Source organism: Sinocyclocheilus rhinocerous, unplaced genomic scaffold, assembly GCF_001515625.1.
Source record: "Sinocyclocheilus rhinocerous isolate Xijiao unplaced genomic scaffold, SAMN03320098_v1.1 scaffold597, whole genome shotgun sequence".
NCBI lineage: Eukaryota > Metazoa > Chordata > Actinopteri > Cypriniformes > Cyprinidae > Sinocyclocheilus > Sinocyclocheilus rhinocerous.
Genome location: NW_015649570.1, coordinates 329,803 through 346,408, shown reverse-complemented (window position 1 = coordinate 346,408; position 16,606 = coordinate 329,803). Strand labels below are relative to the sequence as shown.

The 16,606-nt window shown below is 37.2% G+C and overlaps 1 protein-coding gene across 2 annotated transcripts in view; it reads right to left on the bottom strand.

Annotated features, from left to right (window-relative positions):
• Positions 1-2,143: 2,143 nt before the first annotated feature.
• doc2b (double C2-like domains, beta) overlaps positions 2,144-16,606 on the bottom strand; it is a 97,424-nt gene continuing 82,961 nt past the window's right edge. For both annotated transcript variants that reach the window (XM_016515563.1, XM_016515565.1), the window contains 4 exons: positions 11,194-11,351; positions 7,966-8,047; positions 7,781-7,877; positions 2,144-4,040 (listed from right to left, as the gene is read on the bottom strand). In XM_016515563.1, the coding sequence (XP_016371049.1) occupies positions 3,904-4,040; positions 7,781-7,877; positions 7,966-8,047; positions 11,194-11,351 (474 nt within the window). In that variant the 3' untranslated portion in view covers positions 2,144-3,903. The remainder of the gene's footprint in view (positions 4,041-7,780; positions 7,878-7,965; positions 8,048-11,193; positions 11,352-16,606) is intronic.

Below are 16,606 nucleotides of genomic sequence, written 5' to 3'. Positions count from 1 at the left end.
GGTTCAACCGTAATTTTACGAAGCTACGAGAATACCTTTTGTGCACAAAAGAAAAAAACGACTTTATTCAACAATTCGTCTCCTCCGCATCAGCCTGTAACGCCATTTTGGAGAGTATCAGCTGGACGTAAACAACGTATGCTGTTCTGTGTTAGCCGCGTCACGCCGGATCTGTTTCCTACATTGTTGTGATTTGATCTAAACGAAAACAGCGTATCCGTGTGACGCAGCTGACACAGAACAGCATACTTTGTTTACAGGGTGATGTGGAGGAGACGAATTGTTGAATAAAGTCGTTATTATTTCTTTTGCTTTATAAGAGCATCACTGTACCTGTATTAAAAACGACATTATTTCAATCTTCTTTGAAATGATAGCAAAGAGACAGGTTCAACAACAGGCCTGTAGATGATGCTCAGAGACTAGGCTTACAACACATGGTGGAGCTGTTGGGCCCACCGGCTCAACCAGGCCCAGAACAGTGAGGAACAGCAGGGCTGCTTTCCGGTTCATTTTTTTATGCCCTTCACTCACTAACTTCCCTTCAGTCTCATTTACTCGGATGTACGTCATTGATTACGTTGCATGAGTGCCCACTTCTGGCGGAACCCTTGCAATGGGCTGAACTGGAACGTCCTAAACCCTTGATCACTTAGAATCAGCTATAGATTTGGTTTATTGTTTACAATTTTCCCCTTGTTTGGTGCAGTATTCTGTATATGTTCTGTATGTGTATAGGTATGTTTGGGCTGATATAAACGTACATTTTTTTTAAAAAAAATATATTATAGAGTTGTTTGGGGTGTGGATAAATTAAATGCAATCTGCGATGACGTCATAATCGTGCTGCATTGTGGTCTATGGAGCGGCCTGAAGTGTGCATTTGAAGCAGACTCACTCCCTCGGTCAAAATTGAGGAGTCGAGGGTCTGTCCATATAAACTTCCCTCGTTCACTTCGCAAAGTGGAACTCACTTCAAAATGGCAGCGGGGATTCCCCCGAGGGGAAGTGCTTAGGGAAGTTCGCCAGTGCGTGTCTAAAAGTGGAGTGGAACGCAGCCCAAGTGTCTGCACTTGTAAAAGAGTTCAAAGTTTAAAGTTCTTTTTGCAAAAAAGAGTTAATTCCAAATTTTAAAAGCATTATTTCAGAAGGATAGAAGTTGTTGCTGTAAACTTTTGTTTTAGATGTTTTGGCACAACTAAAATAGGTTAATGAAACAATAAAACATTCCTAACATTATTATAATTATATATTTTTAAATAATTTGTATTCAGTATCTTGAGTTTTTAAAGTTGAGTTCCAAGGGTGCTGTTTTCTTCCAGTTTGATCTACAAGACAAAAAGAGGTGAACTCATTTTCAGGTGTTTTTCTACTTTATTTGATATGGGTTTCCAGTTCTGAACATGTAAATACCAAATATCATTCTCCATAGTAAAAAACACACTCTAGATATAATACTTGAACAGTTTTGAAATTGGACAAAAATTAAACAACAGATTTTGGTGTCTGACAGCAGTTGATAATGACATTATAATTAAACCCTTAATGCTTTCTGTAGTTTATGATATTTCTACAGTATTTTCACTTCAGGGTGACTTTTAACAACATAAATGTGACGTGCACAAAAATTAACATAGATGACCAAACACAATGTACTAAAGATCTTATAATATGGTTTAAATAAACATTCAAAGAATGCATTAACAATTTAAGATGTACAATGAGTGAGGCAAATAAACAAAGCCAATCGGTTTCTTTTTTTAGTCCGAATGTTTAACACCACCAGATGCCAGAATCTGAAGTTATACAAGCATCCTCCACCTCAGCCTTGCACCCATGCCATCCACGGCACTATCACACAGTGTAAGGATACCCATAATGTGTCTTTAAGAGACAATGTTTTAACAGTGTAACACAGACAAGAATATAACTATGCCATATGTATTGTATTGTTTCCATATTAAAAGCTCATTTCAATCTAGGAATCTCTGTAAAGTGAGCGGTGCAAAAACACACTGTTACAAAAGAAAAGGCACGATAATTCGGCCATTCGGTGCAAGATTAAGGTGAACCAGGAGAAGAAATACATTGACTTCAATCAGAGAACCACTATAATTTGCAAACAATTGCCTGAGAGTTAAAATGATCAAAACAAGACAAGATTTATTTTTTGTAACATGCATTCACATGTCCAGTCAATAGAGCAACCTGACGGGCAATGCGATAGCGTTCAAAAGTACAAAAACGGTCCGAGAAGGAAGGCTGACATTCCTGTAGCATCCAAGAGCAGGAACTCTCTTTTTACAGAGGAGAACAGCAGTATCAAACATTAAGCAAAGTTATTTTAATGACAGCCCAAGAACATTGCATGCATTTTTATGCCATAGAGTTTGTGTACAAAAGCAAAAAAATTACAAAAATGTCACAGGAGTGGCTTGCACGATGAACGGTGTCAGAGAGAGAGATAAGGTTTCTCTGTTGGCGAACATACATTGTATGTCTGTAGACAGGAGTTCTCCTTGGAGTTTTAAGGTGTTTAATAAATGGCCAACATCTGAAGTCTTATTTGCAATCTAGAGTTTACCTTAATGAATAAAATCTACTGGTAATGAGGGAGAAAAACACAACTGTTAAATATACTTTAATAATATCTACGATACCCAACAACGACATGCTAAATATGCAATAACACAGAAAGGTTAAAATAATACATTGGTTATAATTTAATGCCACAAAATTAAAATAACATGTTAAATGACTTTAACACAGTATTTAAAAAAATATATTTAGTCATCTTTAAAATGCTCAAAGGAAGAATAAGATAAACATGCTATTAATAAATCTCAAAACAATAGTTTCAGTCCTTTTTTTGATTTACAGACTGAAGAATTTAGAGTAAAAGATGTTAATGCAATATATGAATTGGGCTTGGGCAAAGTGTTTAACCCAAAAATGGGGAATTAACACATTAAAACAATATAAGGATAAATGTCCAGATGAAAGTTGTATAATCCACAGTCTTCATTTCTAGAATAGCGCATTTTCAGCATTTGTGTGTTCTCTGTGTAAACAGTTTCCTCTCTAGAAAAATGGCTATTGAAACTCTGCTGTGTGCTGTCTTAATGTCACACTGTTCATTTGCAGTGAGAGTACAGAAAGTAAAAGATAAATTACATTCATTAAGTAGACTAACTAGGAGGTTATTCATTTAAAAAAAAAAACAACAACACACATTCTAGCCTGTTGTAATAGAAGGGGGCAGCAAAAACTCACAAATTTGTTGAGAGTTTATATTTGTAAGATTTTTTTTTAACCTCCATCAACATATATAATCTTCACAATCATCTGTCTGTTTAATACAATTGTGTAGTTTATGCCCTGGCCTTAAGATAGGCATCAGAAAGGTTTTGGACTGTAAACAATATTGTTTTGGAAAGTGTATTTTCAGAGCCCCTTTGCTGCCATGATGCATACGCATAATGATACATTTACTGAGAGCTAATGTCTGTAAACAGCATTCTTGAATACACATAAAACCTCGAAGATAACCAAGAGAATGGAGAAAGAGAACAGTAGAGTGGTTACATATTTGAAGACAGAAACTGATCTCTTGTTGGCTGTGGGAACATCTCTCCATTTTCAATGAGGTTGTGCAAACACAGGCTGATTAAAGACCCTTATATAAGCCCAAACATCAAGCCACACAATCGGACTGTAAGCTCAACACCAGGAAAAGTACGAGAGATAGAGCAGGTGTGTTAGTTGGGAACGGATACTGGCACCCATCTCTAAATCAGTGGACTGCTGGAGTGTTGATCCATCCATCACAGGCTGCTGGGCTTTACATCGACATCATGTAGGAAAGGGGCAGGGCATCGGTGCAACCACTAGAAAGAGAGCCTTTCAGTCATTGTACCCTGAACCAGGGAGTTCATTGGTTAGCGTGTGCCAGCGCTCGATTTTCTTGTCCTTGTTTTTCAGACAGTCAAACCAGTGTTTTAGCCTCTCGCCATTGGCATTGATACCTAAAGAGACTCCACCTGGAGAAAGGGTGGAAAAGTTCATTAAAACGGCTAAAAACAACCAAAGGTCAATAGATCCCCATGGGACTCGGGCCTTGACTATAAGGATGACCTGCTCAAGAGAATTTCAGGCCTGTTGACAAAACTTTCCCAATTGGGTCAGCACTATCTCTTACATCTTTTGATAATGTACATACATTTTTTGCAAACTTCAACATTTGGTTTTCTGTTACATTTGTTTGCTAATTCAGCTTCTCAACCTTTCAGTTTAAACTTGTTAGTTGGATAAACTCATCTAGCTGTCTGGTACAGATATGAGGTTTTGTCTAAATTGCAAGAATGGCTTGTGATAGTCTTGACATCAGTATGAATGGGTTGAAAAGATCAAACCAGTAATGTTTTTCCTTTTATTTTCTATTTCACTTAAATGTTTACAGCAAAATAATTTGGAGTTTTCTGTCTAATTACGGTAAATTATTATATTAGGAAATTATACTAAATTGTCTTTGCAAATAAAATCTAATATTTTATGACAAAAATTATTTGTGTTATATTTATGCCCCAATTATGCCCCTTTTTACAAGATGTAATGAAAGTCTCAGTTGTCCCCAGAATGTGTCTGTAAAGTTTCAGCTCAAAATACCCCACACATCATTTATTATATCATTTTGAAAATGGCTGTTTTGAGTGAAAGCAAAAACATGCTGTTTTTGTGCTTGTATCTTTAAATGCAAATGAGCTGCTGTTCTTCGCCCACTTTTCCAGAATAGGGCTGTGCCTTTACATCTCGTACCTTGGATACTCTGCCAAAACAACGTTTTAAAGCCATATCAGTTTAAACTTCTGATATAGTGTTTTCTGAGCGCACACATCCGAAGCACGTGCACAGAAAGGAGCTGTCACTAGTGTTGTTTTTGGCGGCCTGTTAATTATAGTCATCGTCACATGACCAGCATTTTCATCTCGTCTCGTCTCGTTTTCGTCACGTGATAAAGGTTCGTTGACGACGATATTTAGTCATAATTTTCGTTGACGAAAGCAACACTAGCTGTCACACAGCATGTGAGTACTAAACTAAGTTCTTTTTCATGTCTTATTGCGCTTAAGCTGTCAAATACACACAAGGTTATGTTAAAAAACACACAATTTACATAAACCCAGTCAGTTGTCTGTGAACGTAAACAGCTGGGAAAGAAATCGCATGTTTATATTAGATCGTGTATTAAGGTGGCTTTCACACTGGGCTCGTTTGCTGTGGTTCGAACCCGAGTGCGATTGTTCCCGGCACCCCCCCGCAGCGTTGGTCTGGTTTCACACTCTCTTGATTCTATCGAACCCTGGTGCATTTGCGATCATCGCAACGTTGAATCTAATTACGTTTTTATAAGCTGTCGACCCCAAAAAAACGAGCGTTTAAAAACACAAAAGTAGAACGCAACGTGTCATATTACTCTGAGAACTACGCCCACTGGAGGAAACATTCATTCTTTTTAACTATGTCAAAGGATTATTTCACCACCCTATGTGAACCTGAGAGGAGTAGATATATTGAAAAACTAAATTTTATTGGTCTATGTCAGTGTCCCTTTTCCTTACCTTCCTTTTGTTGGAGAAATGATCCAACTGAATGGCCCAACGTGAAATACCCTGACATCTACAACTATTTGATCGAATCACCAGGTAACAGCATCATTTAATCTACCTAACAAAGATCAAAACACATAGCTTAGATAGCTTCAACCCTTAACTTATGTAATAATAATCACAACACATAGCCTCAGCTTTATGAAAGTTAGAGGGAAGCAGGGGTGCAGTTGATTACTAAAATGATGGGACAAGTTAGCTATTAGAAAGCTTATATTAGCTATGTGTGTTAGCAATATGTAGCTTGGGCCAATTGGTATTCGTCCACTTTGATATTTACTACTTAATATGAACTCACGTAAGTACTAAACTAAGTTATCTTTCATGTCTTATTGCACTTAAAGGTCAAATACACAAAAGTTTATGTTAAAAACACATGAGTTACAAAAACAGTCTGTTATGTCTGTGAACGTAAACAGCTGGGAAAGAAATCGCATGTTTATATTAGATCGTGTATTAAGGTGGCTTTCACACTGGGCTCGTTTGCTGTGGTTCGAACCCGAGTGCGATTGTTCCCGGCACCCCCCCGCAGCGTTGGTCTGGTTTCACACTCTCTTGATTCTATCGAACCCTGGTGCATTTGCGATCATCGCAACGTTGAATCTAATTACGTTTTTATAAGCTGTCGACCCCAAAAAAACGAGCGTTTAAAAACACAAAAGTAGAACGCAACGTGTCATATTACTCTGAGAACTACGCCCACTGGAGGAAACATTCATTATTTTTAACTATGTCAAAGGATTATTTCACCACCCTATGTGAACCTGAGAGGAGTAGATATATTGAAAAACTAAATTTTATTGGTCTATGTCAGTGTCCCTTTTCCTTACCTTCCTTTTGTTGGAGAAATGATCCAACTGAATGGCCCAACGTGAAATACCCTGACATCTACAACTATTTGATCGAATCACCAGGTAACAGCATCATTTAATCTACCTAACAAAGATCAAAACACATAGCTTAGATAGCTTCAACCCTTAACTTATGTAATAATAATCACAACACATAGCCTCAGCTTTATGAAAGTTAGAGGGAAGCAGGGGTGCAGTTGATTACTAAAATGATGGGACAAGTTAGCTATTAGAAAGCTTATATTAGCTATGTGTGTTAGCAATATGTAGCTTGGGCCAATTGGTATTCGTCCACTTTGATATTTACTACTTAATATGAACTATTTGATAAAATTTTGATATTTGCAAGTATTTGTTTCTAATCAAATAATGAATGTTTCCTGTCGCTGATTACGTTTCCCTCCAGTGGGCGTAGTTCTCAGAGTAATATAACACGCTGCACTCTAATTTTGTGTCCTTAAACGCTCGTTTTTTTTGGATCGACAGCTTATAAATTGACTAACGTGACCTGCCAGAACTAACGCTACGCTTGATTTCTGGGGTTTTTCAGCTTGTTTGCTATACACCTTGTTACATAGCAGCTTTTAGACATTGTTCTGTTTTTTGTTATAAGTCAGAAATGACAAGGAGGCAGCTTCCCGCAATACAAATTCAATGGAGAGGGTTGGATTGTTTCCCCCCCCGGTGGGCGTGGCTTTCAGATTATGACGCGTATCGCTCTGTCTCTATACGGCAGTCTCCGTCAACAGCCGTGTCACTTTGTACAGATTCTGCGATTTGATTGTTCAGAGACACTGCTTATGATTTATGGGGATTAAAAAAGGAGTGGGTGGATTTTTATCATTATAGGGTAGTTGTGTACACACACTGCCAACACACATTAATGTCCAAACACCATGTAAATGTGAATTTTGCATAATAGGGGGCCCTTTAATGAAAAATGTAAAAATTATACAGTTACAATAAGAAATGTAAAATTATTGTAAATATAAAATGGCTACGTTCATAAAAAATTACATTTATAATTTGGGTCCTGTGAAAATGTGAGCAGGGCAAGAAGAAGTCTGAACTACCGGCCTGACCAGGCAATCAGAAAAAAATCTTTACTGCTGAGCCCTGGGATTGCATCTTAAATTGTAAAATGAAGTAACCTTTGGTACTACATTCAATAGGTAGCATACCGTTAAAAACAGATCTTAATGCAAAAAACAAAAATAAAAGATAAAAACATAGATTTAACAAGATTTTGTAAATAGGTCCTACCAATGAAATCATTGGATTTGCCAATGTCATAGTCCCAAACAGTCACCTCCAGGGTCTTTTTGCTGAGGTCAGCATACTTGATCTCATAGAAAAACTCCTGTAATAGGGAGAATGGAATTAGTATTTATAAAAACAAATGTGAGTTACAGAGTCTGTAAATCAGGCATTGGTCAGGTTAATCTTACTTCATTGAATTCGGGGTTGAGGGTCTTCTTTTTGACAGCTGTCTTGTGCTTTGATTTTTTGTTCTCATCTGGCTTGAGATACCTGAAATACATTTGTGATATGGAGAGAGAGAGAGGAAAAAGATGCATTTAGTTTGACCTTTCACTAAAGGTTAAGTTGGCTTTCTTTCAAGATTGAAGATTTGGCACAGGAATAATTATGAAATAATTGAATTTTAACAAAGGCTTACTTATGATGCACAGGCAGCAAAACTGTGAACACATTTGAAACAAATGCAGAATAGTGTTGTTGACTGCAACGAGTCAGTACGTCCACCAGAGGGCATTACAGCTCTTGTATATAAAATTTGGAGGGCTGAAAGAAACAGCCATGAAACGACAAACTTTCATTAATTTCAAAGGTTCATTGCAGGACATTTTCACCGTTTGCTTGAATAATAGTAAAAAAATAAAAAAATAAACGCAACCTCACTTCACTTGTCTGCTGACTTCAAGGTCATTAAATGTCTCACTGCTGCTCTACTCCTGCAATCCCTCTTAATGAGGGTCCCTTGCTCTTTTACAAAGACCACCAGACAAGCAGACTGATTAAAGAAGATCCAGGCACTGAACTCAGCAGCCTAATAATCACAAACTGTGTCTTATTTTGTAAAGCCAATAATATAAATTCCCTGGCTATGTGCATGGGCAATGGCATTGTGTATTTTTATCCATCTACGAATCAAACGAATTCATGAAAGAATTCATTGCATAATAGAATGAAAAACTGAAATAAATTAAAACCGCATCTTGTTCAAGAAAGTACAGAAATTACAGTAGACATTTAAAGTAAAAGTGAAACTTGTGAAAGGCTTGTTTCCCTCTTATTGTAACAGTCTCCCTGGAGCTCTCTTGTCAGGGAATGGCATTTGCTCCTGTAATGGCGCCTCTGGACGACTATTTTATTCAGCTTTTCCTGTGACTAAATGCATCTGCAGTTTAAAATGATAAAATGATAAAATGAATAAAAAGTCAATTTCATTTACTTCCCAAAAAGGTGAACATCAAGTGATATCAATCCGGGAAAACTGATCTGTGCATAGATACGCAAGATCTGAAAACTGCAGATGGAGACAAACTAATGACAGAAATACAGAAGATTTGCACTGCTTGTTGTCACCAGCAGAAACAACAAATTAATAATTTAGTATTCAATCTTTTGTAGAGTCAGAACCAGGCTTCATTTCACCCAACACATTCCAGTCCTCAAAATACAAATACATTTGCATTTCTCCATATCAAAGACACCGTTCTAAGCTTATGACATAACTGCATTTGTATCAAGCGTTGACTAATGGTTCAGATGCTTGTGTTTGGCAGGATAAATGAATATGCTTAGGATTACCTTACAAACATATATATGTGCACATACATACATCCACATTGTAGGTAATCATTCAGCAAACACTTTTATCCACAGCAATTTATTGGTACATTTATTGCAGGGATAATCCCTCAGAAATTTGGGGTTAAGTGCCTTGCTCAAAAGCTCATGGCTCACTCCTGTGGGATAGGCTTTATGCCGAACGTCGTATGAACAAACCGGAAAACAGGTCTCATCCCATCTAGTTGTCTGAGAAAGTGTTAAGAACTTTTAAGGTAATCAGTTAACCTACCTAGTTCTTTTTATTATATGCATTTTATTCTTACTATCCAAATGATAGAAAGAAGAAAAAAAGAATAAAAAACATTTAGATATTAATTTGCATATGAGATGGACATCAGTTATGTTCATCTTTCAAATTTGGAAGCTTGTATCCACCCAACAAGATACTCCACCCTCAGATCAGCACTTCAAAGTCAACATGAAATAAATATTCACCCCATTTTTTAAACGCATAATTGAATTTATTAAATTTATCTGTGCATAATTTTTTTTACACAGTTTTTATCATTATCATAATTTTTAATGTCACTGAACTCAAACCCAACAACAGATCTACCACTCCTCCCATTTCCTGTGGTACATCTAGGGTTGGGTATCATTTGAATTTTATCGATTCCAGTTTCCGATTCCGATTCTTATTGTTTTCTAGTTTCGATTCCAATAAGATAAAAAAAAATCCAACAAAAAAATAAATTAATCGAACATTTAGATGTCAAACATATTTATTCTGTCTTTTTACAAAGCATTCTGTTGCAGATGAATAACATGAGCAAAAATCAGCAGCCTACAGAATGCTTAGGCCTACAAGAGGAACATTTGCCTATGGTTTTAACAAAAATATCACAGCAAAAACAGCTAGACTAACATAACTTTCAAACATTAAATTGTTAAAGACAAGTAAACAGTCAGTAATAAAATAGGAACAAACAAATCAATTAGCATTAGCATAAATAAATATTAACAAAGATATTAACACATTTCAAGTAGGCTTTAACTACTTTCCATTGAAAGAAGTTGGCAACAGTGGCTGAGAGCTGGTACACCGTTGTCGCTTGCGAAATCAAAATGACGTTGCCGTGGGCAGAAACTTACAGATTAAGGGGTGGTAATATTATAATGAGATACAGTGCGCAAGTTCTTTCCCTTCCTGCGCTTAAATCGTTAAAAATCACATTCGAATGCAAACGGGGAATCATTAAGTGGAATCGAAATGCACGTGTCTTATCGAATACCCCGTTATGGGAAATTTAAAAACTGGTTCTAAAATGGAACCGGTTCTCGATACCCAACCCTAGGTACATCTAACCTAGGTAAAGAAAAAAAAAAATTACCCCGTTATTCGTAATTTTGACAAGAGGGTTAATGTATTCTGAAAAGGCTTACCAAAACAAAGTTACTAGGTTAATCTTTTTCACGTTTACTTGGTTGGCAGATGCACCGGAGACCAGATAATAGTACTTAAAAACTGGAAAAGTCAGATTTTCATGATATGTCACCTTTAAATGCACAAAAAGATCCTGTCTTATTGTTATACCACAGATTTGAGTCGACTAGCTTTACTAAATCCAGTAAAAATGGAATTTTCTTTGATATCTGTAATTTACATACTCATGCACGGATCTTCAGTTCCATAGGAAACGTTTTCACTAAAGCAAATTATGTGGATTCTGATTATTTTAGTATTTTTGCACATAAACAGTTGCATTGTGCTTTTGGTACAGGAAAAAAAAACTATTGTACTACAAGTGAAACGGAAAACAGAAAATCGGACAGATGATAGTTGGGGGGGGAGTATGACTTACGTTTTAACATAGGGGTCAGAGAAGCCATTGGCATCCATGGCAGCGAGATGGGCACAGCGGATGATGCCGACCACTAAGCCACACTTCTGAGAGCTGTACTTCAGAGAGATCATGATGCGCCCTCGCTCCTCCAGAGACTTGTCATCTGTTTTGTCGATCTGTTTTGAGACACACACACACACACACACACACACATCGACAAATAGACAACACAGCCGTCAGTCCAATATCTAAGAACTATAAAGAAAAGGATGGATGTAGCTTTTACATAATATAAATAAATATATATTTAAATGAAAATGCCGTGAATCTGGTTGCATTATCAACTCATAAACAGGCAGAAAATTCTATTAAAACATAAGTGTTTTGTCCCAGTAGATAATTTATTAATTCACTCAATTAGTTTTGTGCACCACTCTCTTCTTTCCAGTGTTTTCTTGTCTAGACATTTTATGGCAATGCAGAACCAGAGCTGAGATTATCTCAACTGTTGAATGTGAGGTAAATCTTCTCTCTCTCTCAGAACTTTGTGGACCCACCAAACCGTCAAGCATGAAGTTAATTAGCTGTGGAGGAGGCATCTCTGTTCATCCCCCACACACTGCTGTCTCATTTCCGTCCCCACTGGAGATCACACACTCACATACACATTACAGAGTCTCTTCACACAACAAACACGCTTTGTACTGTTTGCCAGCTGGTGGAGTCACACTCAGGCCTAAGAGCAGATCCCAAGTCAGTCTTTGTGTTTAACTTTTGTCACCTCTACCTGTACTGTAGTCCTGAGAGCAGATCCCAGATCAGTCTGTGTGCTGATCTTTCAGGTGGGTGACAGATATTAGATGGGAGTGAATAGAGCTGAAAACTACTTACACAACTTTTAAAAACTTACTGGGAAATCTCAAAATTTCAGGCTTGGAGAGGATTTCAAAATTGGTGGTGCTTTTTAAAACTGACTCATGAAAAGTAAAAAAAACAAAGACTTTTGGGGAACGTTTGTCATTACATAACAGTCCCAGTCCAGTAATTTGATTGACTAAGCAGTGTCCTACAAGACTGATTTTATTTTATGTTTATTTATTTATTTAAATATATACTGTTTTTGTCACTCTGCTTGTCTGTGTTTGTACTTCCAGACACACTGTCAGTCTGTGCACCAGGGGCATTCAGTCCATAAAGCTGTGAATGTTCTGCATACCCAAGCCATTTAAAGAATGAGTTCAGGGACTGTCTAAATATTAACATTACTATAAATCCCATTGTCATTCCAGGTGGAACATCAGGCTTGCATAATAAAATGCTTGGAATAAGTATGTAACTGTCTGTAAATTATTTCTTTGCCAAACAACAGTAATTTTATGCAATTTTTTGCTGGTTATGGAGGTGTGGAGGAGTTTATCTCCAACCCTAATTAAACACATCTGAACCAGCTAATCAAGATGTTCAGACTCACTAGAAACCTCCAGGCAACTGTTTTGAAGTTGGTTGGAGCTAAACTCTGCAGGACGTTGACCCTTTAGGTCAGGGGTAGGCAAGTTCGGTCCTAGAGAGCCGCAGTCCTGCAGAGTTCAGCTCCAACCCTAATCAAACACACCTGAACAAGCTAATCAATGTCTTCAGGATTACTAAGGCTATAGGCAGGTGAGTTTTTTTTCTCAGGGTTGGAACTGAACTCTGCAGGACTGCGGCTCTCTAGGACCGAACTTGCCTACCCCTACTTTAGGTGAAGTTTGGACACCCCTGAATACAAGTGAGTGGACCCACAACAGCTCACCCAAATTCATGAGAATTCATATAGATATGAATCGTCATTATTGTATGGCATTTTCATTGGTTTGTTGGCAATGTGGGTGATTTAATGCGTGAGTAAAGCTATCCGTGAATTGCTAGCCCATACAGAAAAATGTGCTGTTGCTGCCAGATCTTGCCAGATGTTTTGGCCTTTTTGTCTTTATTTTGATAGGAGAGTAAATACTGACAGGAAGCGAAGTAGGAGAGAGAGTGAGTGGGATTGGGAAAGATCCACAAGCTGGGACTCAAACTTGGGACAAACACGGGCTCTGCCACGAGGATATCAGTGCTGACTCAAAAATCATATTTGATGCAAAACGAACTTGACTAAATGAACAGAAATGAACAAAACAGTCGTTACGGTATATTTTCACTTGCAAATCAAAGCAAATTTTGAAAGTCCACTGAAAACTATCTTCTCATTTTTGGCACAGACAGAGTATGTTTGTCACGATCTGCACAGGAAAACAAAGATTGAGGGTCCAAATGCAGAATAATCCAAAACTGTAATCTATAATCCGGCATAAGGTCATACACAGGGCAGTATGTCCAAGCAAGAGCACAGAACTGCAGTGACACAATACAAGACTAAGCAACGAATGACTGAGGGAACAAAATTTATTTGTGATATTTGCCTTAAATTGATTTCTAGGACACTTTTTAACTTTATGAAGGGCAATATATTCCAAACCTTATTAAATGTACGTGTCATAATTTACGTCAAATTCTTAAATTTTATTAATACATTCAGTTATATAAGTTAATATTCAGTTAATAAGACACTGTATGGTTGTTACCATTCAAATGAAATCAGTATCAACAAACTCCATCTTTCCACTGCAGAGGAAGCTGTATTGAAAGTGCCATTTAGATGTATTTACTCAGACTGTTTGGGCATCTGATGTCCCCTTTGAAGCACAGCCACCACAAAATCAGACTTACTTTGAGATCGTTCTGAGGTTAAATACATATTTAAAGTCATAACAAGAAATAGTTTAATAGCTATGATACTGTTTTTGAAATCAAATCTTTGCATAGCTATGACAGGAAACACTGGAATCTAACAATGCTTTAGAAAAAAACAGTTGATCTTAAAAAAATAAAGCATATAATCATGTTATAAACTTCTGAAACATTGGTGTTTCATATTTTAGAGCAGTCACTGCAATTTATGAAAGAACTCAATTAAATCTGTATGTGGGAGTGTGTGTGAAAAAATCTGATGTAAACCCCTTTGTAATCCTTAACATTTTCATAAGTAACTGTAATTTAATTACACATTTTTTCTTAGTAACTGTAACTGATTACAATTACTTTTATTTTGTAATTAAATTACGTAATTCTATTACATGTAACTAGTTACTCCCCAACAATGTTAATCAGTCCCTCCAGGATTTCCAGGGACTTTTTTCTGATTTTTGCGGCCTAAAATGACTGACTTTGCTGTGGCTTTTCTCAAAATTTGCGGTGATATTTGCGGCATTTCTTATTGTTTTGCAGTGAAAATATACCACAGACAAGATTCTTCTAACATTGTGACTTTTCTGACTTCGAGAACCAATGCAGGGCTCCAGACTAACATTTAAGGACACCAGCACCAGTGCCAGTTGTACAGAAGGTGGCACCAACACCTGACAGTAAAGCACTCACCCCAATCGCACATGTACATCTCGGAGATGTCTATTTGATGTCTGCATTTACATATGCAAGATGTATTTTTTAGAGTGTTTGCTCATCTGCAATACGTCTCTAAGACGTTTCCTGTCAGATGTCAAATAGACATTTTTTTAGAATGCATGTAAAACTGCTTCTGAGACGTTTATCAGATTACACAGCAGATGTTTCCCAGATCTTTAGCAGACGTCTTACAGATGTGCTTGTGCTGTCTTGGGTAGTTGAGATGCAGATAAAATTGACTTTTATTACTGTCATTCATAATGTCTAAATATAATTTAATAAATAAAAAATATATATATTAGGGAGTGGAAATGGCTAATATGCCTATAAGTACTTCTCTGCAGCCATCTACTAGTGGTAATTTAATGTCTTTTTTATTTTTAAATAAGTGTTTGCTTTCTTACATCATGAAACTTTTAGTTTTATAAATGGGGGCAATACTTAAATTCGGTAATATTTAAGCTTTGAAGTGCTGGGAAAAGTTGTGTCAGGCATTTAAAAGCACTCGAAAACATTAGACCATTTCTGCCACAAGTTGTTCAGTTTTAAATCCATGGTGAGTGGTGGTGATTTGTGTTTATTCAACAATGTTTTTCCTGGTTTCCATATCAGTGGCGTTTGTTCTGATATCTGTAGCTTTAACAGAATTCTGCACCGAATGGGAATGTTTCTCACAAGATTTCACAGAGATGTTATTGATTCTGTGGTGAATTTGACTGCTTTCTTCACTGTATCTCCCAGCGGTGTGTATAACGGTGTCGCGTGTAGTGATGTCCGGTTCGCGAACGAATCGTTCTATTTAACCGGATCTTCTTAGTGAACCGGTCGAACCAGTTCACCAAATCGAACTGAATCAGTTGAATCGGTTTGTGACTCCAGAACACACTCGGTTGCATCGGTTTTCGGATCACCGGTACACTCAACCGAGAACCGGTTTATTTCGGGCACGTCCGATTTGCGAACTGATGAGCTGATGATGCGGTTCTCAAGTCAAGAACCGGTTGCATTGGTTTTCGGATCACCGGTACACTCAACCGAGAACCGTTTCTTTCGGACACGTCCGATTTGAGAACCGATGAGCTGATGATACTGCGCATGCTTGTACTTTTTCAAGAGGACGAAAGCATGTTATTCAAGTATTTTGTTAAACATCAGAAAGTGTGATAATAAAAATATATTTTATTTATTTATTTTTTTAAGATGAATGTATCTAATCTGTGTACTTTGTTCAGTTGAGGATTCTGTTAGGTAATAGGCCCGAGCAGATAAACGAGTAGCACAGATTCGTTCCGCTTTCGGTTCGTTTGTCCAATGTAGCTCTTGTAAATCATGATCAGAATGCAAGGCTGTTCATTCCATTTTTGGAACCTTTCTTTGACTGAATGCGCATTGCGATAACGTCACGGGACACGTCTAAGCCCAAAATCTGCAGCAATTATGAAAATTTGCGAGCTCTTGCGAAAATTGCGGAGTTTGCTTGATTTTGCGAAAAATTCTGCGATCGCTGAATCGCAAAATCCTGGAGGGTCTGAGTGTTCAAAACCATCGAAACTATCAAAACTACTTTAGCCCGATTCACAACGGTTAGCTTATAATAATGTTTTCTAATTTGAGTGGTACGGGTAGGTTTTCGCTGGAAATTCGAGCATGGCACTGCGTCATTACATCACGTCTGTAAACATAAAGAAGTTGTCCCGGCTACTAGGCTTTATTGCATGTGAGGATCCTGCAGGTGGCAGATCATTTGTAGCCTTTTCTCACAGCAGCTAGAATAATTAAATGTATTTGATGGCGGATTGTAATCCAGAAAGGATTATGTGTTTATGAAACACATGTGAATGAAATTAAATTATATTCCAGTTTTAAATGTGCTTCTGATTACAGATAGCCTGGGATTACACAAGATTTGTATTTTAAAGACAACCAGTTCGAAGGGAGCATAATT